Source organism: the organism of the source record quoted next, unplaced genomic scaffold (assembly GCF_019419815.1).
Source record: "Pyrus x bretschneideri cultivar Hongxiangsu unplaced genomic scaffold, Pyrus_bretschneideri_v1 Contig5, whole genome shotgun sequence".
Taxonomy (NCBI): domain Eukaryota; kingdom Viridiplantae; phylum Streptophyta; class Magnoliopsida; order Rosales; family Rosaceae; genus Pyrus; species Pyrus x bretschneideri.
This window is the reverse complement of record NW_025999787.1, coordinates 6,644,838-6,655,126: the sequence shown is the minus strand read 5'-3', so window position 1 is coordinate 6,655,126 and position 10,289 is coordinate 6,644,838. Positions and strand designations below refer to the sequence as shown.

Here is a 10,289-nt window from a genome sequence, read left to right as displayed (position 1 = left end):
TTTTTTTTAACATAAAACTCATAATAATATATTTTTTTAACAAAAACCCGATCTGAAATACAATAATAATTAAATTTAAAGCTACTTAGTAAATATACATACCATTCAATTTCTTAAGTGTTATACGTACAAAATAAATAAATTTAAATCTACTTAATAAATATATATACCATTGAACTTGACGGGAAACGCATTGTACGAAATTAGTTTCAACGATTAAACCGTCAAACTTGTTTGTATATATTTTAAGATCGCATATACCAAAAATTGCAAAAAACAAACATTCAGAGATCAAGTAACGGGACAAAAAATTTCGACGGTTATAAACGAAAAATCACGATTTAACGGTTATTTTAACTTCGATTTTGATGATTTTTTTACAGCTACACTCCTTGACCCTATATGAATACAACAAACTAATTCGATCGTCAATTGAAAATATTTACACAAGTGGATACCATAAAATCTTATGTTATACTTGATGAAAATATAAATAAACTCTAAGTGTTAGGGAATCTATCGTTTTGATGGGATGCGCATTGTACGAAACTAATTTCAATGATCCAACCGTCAAACTTATTTGTATATACTTCGAGATTGCATACGCCAAGAATCGCAAAAAACAAACATTCAGAGATCAAGTAACGGGACAAAACTTTTCGACGGTTATAAACGAAACATCACGATTTAACGGTAGTTTTAACTCCGATTTTGATGATTTTTTTACAGATACACTCTTTAACCTTATATGAATATAACAAACTGATTCGATCGTCAATTTAAAATATTTACACAAGCGGATACCACAAAATTGTATGTTATACTTGATGAAAGTATTAATAAATTCTAAGTGTTAGTGAATCTATCGTTTTGATGAGAAACACATTGTACGAAACTAGTTTGAACGATCCAACCGCCAAACTTGTTTGTATATGCTTTGAGATTGCATACATCAAAAATTGCAAAAAACAAACTTTCAAAGATTATGTAACGGGACAAACCTTTTCGACGGCTATAAACGAAAAATCACGATTTAACGGTTATTTTAACTCCGATTTTGATGATTTTTTACAGCTATACTCTTTAACCTTATATGAATACAATGAACTAATTCGATCATCAATTTAAAACATTTACACAAGTGGATATCACAAAATCTTATGTTATACTTAATGAAAGTAGAAATAAACTCGAAGTGTTAGTGAATCCATTGTTTTGATGGGATACGCATTATACGAAACTAGTTTCAACGATCCAACCGTCAAACTTGTTTGTATATGCTTCGAGATCGCATACGCCAAAAATCGCAAAAAACAAACATTCAAATATCAAGTAATGAGACAAACCTTTTGAACGGCTATAAACGAAAAATCATGATTTAACGGTTATTTTAACTCCGATTTTGATGATATTTTACAGCTACACTTTTTAAACCTATATGAATACAATGAACTAATTCGATCGTCAATTTAAAACATTTACACAAGTGGATACCACAAAAGAAAAAGGCAATGCAAGAACCCCAAAAGAAAAGCAAAAGAAAAAAAAAAAAAAAACTTTGCACGACGTAGGTGTTGCGTCGCGCAAAACAGCTTTGCACGACGCAACACCTACGTCACGCAAAGTTTTTAATTTTTGCCCTTTTGCTTATGAGCACAAAATAAATACATTAAAATCTACTAAGTAAATATATATACCATTGAAGTTGATGGGAAACACATTGTATGAAATTAGTTTCAACGATCCAACCATCAAACTTGTTTGTATATACTTCAAGATCGCATACGCCAAAAATTGCAAAAAGTAAACATTCAGAGATCAAGTAACGAGACAAAACTTTTCGACGGTTATAAACAAAAAATCACGATTTAATGGTTATTTTAACTCCGATTTTGATGATTTTTTACAATTACACTTCTTGACCCTCTATGAATACAATGAATAGATTCGATCGTCAATTTAAAATATTTACACAAGTGGATACCACAAAATCTTATGTTATACTTGATGAAAGTATAAATAAACTCTAAGTGTTAGGGAATCCATCGTTTTGATGGGATACGCATTGTACGAAACTAATTTCAATGATCCAACCGTCAAACTTATTCGTATATACTTCGAGATTGCATACACCAAAAATCGCAAAAAACAAACATTCAGAGATCAAGTAACGGGACAAAAATTTTCGACGGTTATAAACGAAACATCACGATTTAACGGTAGTTTTAACTCCGATTTTGATGATTTTTTACAGATGCACTCTTTAACCTTACATGAATACAACGAACTGATTCGATCGTCAATTTAAAATATTTACACAAGTGGATACCACAAAATCGTATGTTATACTTGATGAAAGTATTAATAAATTCTAAGTGTTAGTGAATCTATTGTTTTGATGGGAAACGCATTGTACGAAACTAATTTGAACGATCCAACCGTCAAACGTGTTTGTATATGCTTTGAGATCGCATATGCCAAAAATCGCAAAAAAAAAACATTAAGAGATTATGTAACGGGACAAGCCTTTTCGACGGCTATAAACGAAAAATCACGATTTAACGGTTATTTTAACTCCGATTTTGATGATTTTTTACAGCTATATTCTTTAACCTTATATGAATACAATGAACTAATTTGATCGTCAATTTAAAACATTTACACAAGTGGATACCACAAAATAAAAAGGCAACGCAAGAACCCCAAAAGATAAGGAAAAGGACAAAAAAAAAAAAAAACTTCGCACGACGTAGGTATTGCGTCGCGCAAAACAGCTTTGCGCGACACAGTTGCACATACGTCGTGCAAAGCTGTTTTGCGCGACGCAAGACTTCGTCGTGCAAAGTTCCGTTGCGCAAAGGTAGTTTGCGCGACGTTTTGTGTTTTGCGTCGCGCAAACATACTTTGCGCGACGAAATTTGATCCGTCGCGCAAACATGTTTTTCTACTAGTATTATGTGCTTATTCCTGGAAGCACTTTAAGTGCTTTTCCAATATTTACTTGAATTTTTACTTAAGATTGGTTCTTAAAATATTTTCACTAAAAGCATTTTCAGTCATTTTAAAAATACATTCAAACGAGCTCTAAGTTGTCAATCCTTAAAATTCCAAGATGGTTTCTTCGCACAATAGTCTTCCCTCACGGGTAAAGACAATGCACCTGCAAGAGAATTTTAATCGTATTAAAATCTAATTTCTCTATTCATTTTGGTATTTATTTGACGGAGAAGCATTGAAATTGTCAGCCACACATAATGGAAAGGTAACGTTCTCTTATTAGACTTGGATTGAAGCAACATTCAACATAATAGGTGATTCAAAATCTAATAATATAAGAATACTATGCTTAGTCCAGTAAATTATGAACATTTCCACTATTTCGCCAGCAGGACTTGCACATACGTTTGGTGCTTAGAATTGCATTAGATTGGGCAACTCACATGATCCAAGGTATGTTGTAAAGAAATGAAAGCCTAACTTCCAAATTTTGTCCAGGTTGAAGGAATTAAATAAATTAGTTATTAGTTGTGATCTGCATCATTTATGTAGATTAGCGAGGTACAAGTTTAAAACAAAAAGTAAATTCTTTAATTTTTTTTTTTTGAGTTTATCGATATTTTTCCACTGGAAGAGTAGGAATTCAGTTAAGCCACACAATGTGCAGCCTAATTTGGTATTGAATTCGCAATCTACGAGATTCAAACCTTAGACCTCTTACTTCTAAGCGAAGAGGAATATTACCAAATCGTAGTACTAAGTGGCTGATTTGTTTGTTAGAAATGGAAGAATTAAGAGTAGAGATATGCAGAGATATGCAAGTTCATAAGCTGTTGTAGGTGTTAATTGCAAGTTAACACCCAAGTATAATGATATTTTGGAATTAGATTCCATCATAAGCATCCATGTTAAAGGAATGAGACTAATTATGGATCTCTGTGTCTGAAGACCATTTAATAGAGAGAAAAAGAGATATGAGTCATTCAAGTTTTTGTATTTTTGTTAAATGGGTCAATGACATGGGTTAATAGAACCGCAAGATTAAATTGAGTAGTTCAGATCTCTCAGTTTGTGAGCTTCGGAAACAGAGATACAAAGTAAATCTCAACGTCTCTCAAATAAAGATTCATTGGTCTAGAATATACAAACCATTAAAATTTTCTTGGTATCCAATTAAGTTACTAAATACAAGTCCTGAGAAAAACCAAGTTGTTATGTTAGAATATTCTATCAAAATCAAAGCCAATTCAGAATGGACCTTCTCACATTACCAGTCAACAAGTGAACAGGGACTGCTTAGGTAATCAAACAAGTGCAGATTTTTAAGGAAGAGGATCCAGGATCTCTCCCATCAAAGGTTCAGGAACAAGTGATCCGAATCGTTGAAATTTAATCCAACGGCTACAAACAGGGTGCTTCCTAAAAATTATAATAATTGTAACTGTTGAATCAAATTTCAACGGTCCTGATCACTTGATCCTAAACCTTTAATAGGAGAGATCCGGACCGGATCCTCTTCCGATTTTTAAACAGTTCTTGTTACTGAAGAAATTGAGGGTGGACTTTGAGCAAAACCCTAAACGGTCCTTTTCAATTTATTTTACTCATGAAAACGAGGGAAAATAAAGGTGTAGCAATCGCCAAGTGGCAAAATTATGGGAGATATTTGGTTGAATAAGATGTTTCTCCATGCTCTAATTTAAATATTTTAGTTGAGTATTTTTTGTTAAACAAACGATATTAAAAAGACGGAAGAATCAAACTTTGAACTTAAGTTTTTGTAATCAATTGAGTTACGAGTGTCTTACTAAATGCATTTAGTCTACGTTCTTTGCACGTATTTAGAATTTACCGTAAGGTTCCATGAAAAAAGAGGGAGTGAATGGTTTTCCTTAAAAAAAATGATGAGATTAGGCGGTGTTTTGGAAACGCACAAAAAAGTAAAAGCCACATGAAAAAGTTAGGAGTAAAATGTATGGTGTTTGTCCCTTTTTTTTGGGTCAAGTATGGCGTTTGTCTAATCAGAGAATAAATTGGTGGGCCATTTAAAATCAAAACTTTCGACCCAAAAGTGAATGTTAACAACCACGGGAGCTACAATCTCGGTTTTACAGCTTCTGATATTAAAAAGTTGTTGTCTGAGTTTCTTAGGTGTATTGAAAAAGATCAACGGACATAAATTAATAATCTTCCATAGGAGCTACAATCTCCCACACCTTTTTAGTTTTCGGCCGTCAAATGGGATGAATTGAAGAAGATCAACGAACATAAATTAACAAGGAGTGTGTGAAAAGTAAAAATAGATGTGTGGATAGTACATCCCTTCTTCGTAATTGTAATGGTGTGGCTCATAGCATTGCCAAGTCGAGTTTATCTAATGGTGATTCTGTTGTTTGGTTTGAGGAACCCCCGGATATTATTAAGGAGGTGAACCAAGATATGTACCCTAGTTGATTTCGTTCAATAAAGCTATCTTATCTTCTTTCAAAATAACCACTGGAGCTACAAAATTTGTACAATAATTGATACACAATAACGTGGAGTTCAAAGCCCTTCAAGCTATATTTAACTTTCTCTAGAATGATATATTTACATTGAATAAACGAGAGATTGAGTTAAGCCACACAATGAGTCAATCATAATAACTATATTGATCTCGTCATTAATGAGAGATGAGCCTAAGACATCCTACTTATGAGTGAATCATTTCTTCAATTTATGCATGTCATATGCAAGGCTTAACCCACCCCCATCTCCCTTAGTATAAATAATATCGTTTGTTAAAAAAAAAAAAAAATGTAAACTCTACGTCTTGTTTGTCCATTTAAATTCAATGGTTGTTTTTTTCTTTTGAATATATACGATATTATCTACATTAAAGAGTGAGGGTTTGGGTTAAACCTCACATTGTGTTAACCATAATGAATTAGTTCATATTCGCCTTTGATGAAATCAAACATTAGACCTCTCACTTACTGTTGAGGAGGAATACCATTAAGCCATCTCGAACTGAATGAGGGCCAGATGGCTCGTTTTAGCCCTATAGCCCTCCAAGAGAATAATATTTTAATCAACAGTGTTAGACCATATTTCTTACCATCTCCAACCGATGGGCCAAAGGGCCATAGGTCAAATATAGCCATGTAACAAAAAACTATCTCCAACCGAGGGAGCAAAAGGACCATAGGCCAAACATAATTTATTATTTTAATTGAATTAATATGGTTACTTAAATTAAACTACCTCAATAATTTTTTGAGATGTAATCTTAATAATTTTTTTGATAGGATTTCGAGTGACACATGTAAAAATATATGATGATCCAAATAGGTCAAGGAGGGCTCGTGCAAAAATATATGATGAGCCTAATTTGCATTTATATCTAAGAACTGGTAATATCTCGTTAAACGAGTACATGAGGTGCAATATGATGATACATTCACATGCCACAAACAAGTACGTACAACAACATCTTGTTACACATCTTTGAGCCAAAAGAAGCATGAAGATGACATTTAAGTTTTATGTTGTTAAATGTTTTTTTCAATGTTGTTTAAGTTTAATGTTATTTAATGTTGTTTAATATTGTTTAATGTTGTTTAATGTTGTTTAATGTTACTTAATGTTATTTAATATTGTTTAATGGCTTAGGTAGTTATAGGAAAAAAAAAAATTAGAATTAATTTTTTTTTAATTGTGTAAAAAAAAAAAAAAAAAAATTCTAATTCTAATCCAACGGCTAGCTGACATCATTTCGACCCTATAGCTCTCTAGCCGGATTGGTTGGAAATGGCCTTAGACCGCAGTTGTTCACAAAAGAAAAATTGGTAGATATGCTCACAAGTAGCAGTCTTCCGAAACCTATCAGTGCCGCGTGCCCAGGATTACCTACATCCACTGCACTTGTATTTGCCCTCTTCTATGTTTTAATCAAAATTTATTTGCATTTTGCAACAATCTAAATCAAAATTCAGGATCAGACTTCAGTTATTTGATAGTTACAATCAGAGGACACTGTGAGAAGAAGAGAAGGGAAGGTCCTTGAAAGGGTACTGAATGTCGACCGCGGCGAGAAGGGCCGAAGATGTTGCTTGGTAAGGATTATGTCACAGCTTCTTCATCCTTTCCCTTTACATCTCCACCTTTACAGAACAAAGGAGAGAGCTGGAACCAATTCCGTTTCGCTATATGCCTATATGTTTACTCTCATTGACCAGAATCATAATTCGGAGTTCAACAATATGAAGACACTTGCAAATCACAGAAGTGCATACACAGGCTGTAAATTTACATGAGCCAAGACATGTTATAATCGGCCTACTCAACGTTCTGTCAGTTTTTGAAATGGACTTTGAGACACTAACTTCAAAACCAAGAACTATTTCCGTTAAATCAATACCTCCTACTTCTGTTGCTCCAAATACTGGAATATGCAAGAAGCGATAAGAGCGACTGCTTTTAAAAAAATGGGTGGAACGCAGAGAAGTGTGCAAGGCTTCTGGAGTAATAGACGTTGAAACCGTCAGGCTCTTAACGCTAGAAACTCCTTGACATTCTGTCGAATGCCTTTGTCATAAGGATTTCTGAACTTTATACTCGTGAAGTTTTTCCCTGGACAGGGCAAAATATAGGTGTTACATTCTGCATGCGGGTGGTGGAAATTATGAAGATCGGAATTTGAGCTGCGACGTGCACTTACCTGGCTGAGGTTGAACAAGAAGTTGGAACTCTGGATGCTTCTTCCAGTTTATCTGCAAATAACAAGCCAAAATGAAAATGTTCTATTTCAAATTGGACTACGGTAAGACTCATGAATAAGAGCAGAATATGTGTTATATTTCAAGTCTCTTGAATTGATCAGAAAGGTCACTTGTTATAATAAGATTAGGACATATAATCCTTCGCCTTTCAAACACACACACACACACACACACAAATAACACACATGCGCGAATGCATCAACCCATCATTTGTTTCTCATATATTATATGCTCATCAATCATTGAGGAACTTACCCACTCATCAGTTCTGATGTTGAAGCATACACAATATATATGCCATATCACAAACACCACCTACTCATACACAATTTGATGTTTATTAGATTCCATATGAAACGACCTAATACAGGATGAATCATTCAGAAAGTAGCATAACTCATAGAAAAGCATTAGTGATACAAACCTGCCATACCAACTGGAGAATGATGAACAGAATTGTGCTAACAGTTAAATTTTCAGAAAGAGTAGGCTGCAAAATTGATTAAAAGAATCTAGGTAAGCTGCAGAGGCATGGATAACTTATGCTATAAGTAATTTACAACCTAAATGCCACAAAAAGCCACACTGTTTGACTAATTATTTTTCAAAGTTTGCGGGTGCAATGTCCTACCTCCAAGCTAGGTCTATGTAAGATTCCGGATTTGGCAACAACTGAAGAAAAAAAATACAGGAATTTAGAAGTAAAAGCAAAGCAACAATAATTTTCAAAAGACATTGAACAGGAAAACAAAGGGTCTGTTACTTGGATAAGAATCAATCACAACAAGAGTGTTAGCTTACAGAGTGATGTGCATACTAAATAAGAAGCCTCAGTAATGATCAATCCAAACAGAAGAACTAGAAAAAGGGGATGATTCTTTTGTCCTGTACAACAAAGGCATCTGTATCATTAACTACTGACAAGTACAATACAATCAAAATCAGCTGCAGCGACCCTTGCAAGCCAACTTAAAAGGAAATCTATACGATCTAATTTTCTTTATTAGCTAGCTTGAACGTTAAATATAACTTGCGTGGAAACTACTAGTAAGAAAAAAATTGTCTTTACCTATACAGTTCCCAAAAGCTGGGCAATGGTGGTCAAGACCCCTTATGTATGCCTTGCAGATCCTGCAATATCGTACCCTCGTAACCAAACCAGAACCCTGAGAAAGACAGAGCACAATCAGCATCCAGATTACAATAAGCATGATACCAGAGCCAAATTATTCTTTAATGGAAAATGTTCTCTTAGTATACAGTCAAGCGTATTAAATTGTCAATTGTCAATCTGTAACGCACATTCAAATAAAAATCAACTTATCCAAGTTTGAAGTTTGACAACACCACATGTTAACTCTTTCTAGTAAAAACCAAAAAGCAAAAACCACTGATCATTCTAGTACTGAAAATCCGAAGAGAATGAAAGCTAATACTTCAGTTGAGTCGTCAGATAAACCACTTGCTAAAACCTCCAACTCCTGCACAAATAAAAGTTCATTAATGAACTGCATTACACTATGAAACAACTTATTAGCTAAGGCACCCATTAATTTCGACATATATAGTACTATAAAAAGAGGGAAAAAAATCCCCTCAAATTTTTTGCATCAAAAGAGATGGAACCCAAGTTCAAAATCTCCAACCTTCTCATGATTATGAACTTCAGAAACTGAACCCTCCGCAACTTGGTCTGAAGAGGCAAACCCATTTGTTACAAAGCCAGGGTCACTCGTAATTATACTGCAATAACAACACACTTGTCACTGAAAGTTGTCAAATTTCGAAAATTCTAGAGTACACTAATGTATTGCATATATTGCGGAATTTAGCGGATGGATGTGCGCTCAAGAATTTAGGCGTATCTAATGGGTTTACCCGAGCCACTTAGAATGCAATATATTACACCGATGCAATTACTATTTACTCAGTCAAGTTTAGATGATTTTGAAGAGCAAATAAGCAACGCGGAGCTGGAAAAAGTACCAACCTGTAGAGACCAATGAGGAGGAAGACAACCTCACAGCTGAAAACGGCGTCGTTGAGCAGTGACACAGCTGCAGCGGGCACAACACACAGATTAACTGTTCAAATTTGCTCAGCACACCCAAATCATTTGAATTAGTTCAATTGATGAAGTTAACTAATTGAGCTCACCTTGACTGATAACTGAGATGTAAAACCCCCAAATGAAGAGAATGTTGAAGAATACGAAAGCCGGAGCTGAAGCGCGGCGTTTCAGAAGGGTCCTTCTGCACCATCCGCCAAAACCCAGAAAGAAGAGAAGCAGCAGGGCCGAGAGGGCGAGTTGAGCGAGGAAGGAAGAGGCGGAGAAGAAGCGGGGGACGAGAGAGAGGACCAGGTGAGTGAGGAAGACGAAGATACAGGAGACTATGCAGGGACCAATTGACTTGGACCGACCCGAGCGCTTTCTTTCATCTGGTGTTTCCTCCATGGTCACTTTGTGATTCGTCGCTCATGAGGTTAGGTTAGTCAGTTGGTTAAATAAGTTATCCGAGTTTCGCTTGAGTA

General features: G+C 34.8%; 1 protein-coding gene across 6 annotated transcripts; it reads right to left on the bottom strand.

Annotated features, from left to right (window-relative positions):
• Positions 1-7,229: 7,229 nt before the first annotated feature.
• On the bottom strand, positions 7,230-10,289 carry LOC103935752 (palmitoyltransferase ZDHHC12-A). 6 transcript variants are annotated; one of them, XR_007252722.1, is made up of 12 exons: positions 9,915-10,284; positions 9,748-9,841; positions 9,404-9,500; positions 9,194-9,238; positions 8,827-8,923; positions 8,559-8,642; positions 8,389-8,429; positions 8,182-8,247; positions 8,013-8,072; positions 7,697-7,748; positions 7,397-7,608; positions 7,230-7,276 (listed from the first exon to the last, which is right to left on the bottom strand). XR_007252722.1 is itself a non-coding variant. In XM_048569549.1 (11 exons), the coding sequence occupies exons 1-11, from the start codon at positions 10,210-10,212 to the stop codon at positions 7,520-7,522; spliced, it is 1,023 nt and encodes a 340-aa protein (XP_048425506.1). In that variant the 5' UTR covers positions 10,213-10,284; the 3' UTR covers positions 7,230-7,519. The 6 variants fall into 6 exon arrangements, 5 of the variants coding, with proteins under 5 accessions (XP_048425506.1, XP_009343835.2, XP_048425507.1 ...); XM_048569549.1 differs by having other exon boundaries at positions 7,230-7,608; XM_009345560.3 differs by having other exon boundaries at positions 7,230-7,608; positions 9,748-9,814; positions 9,915-10,278.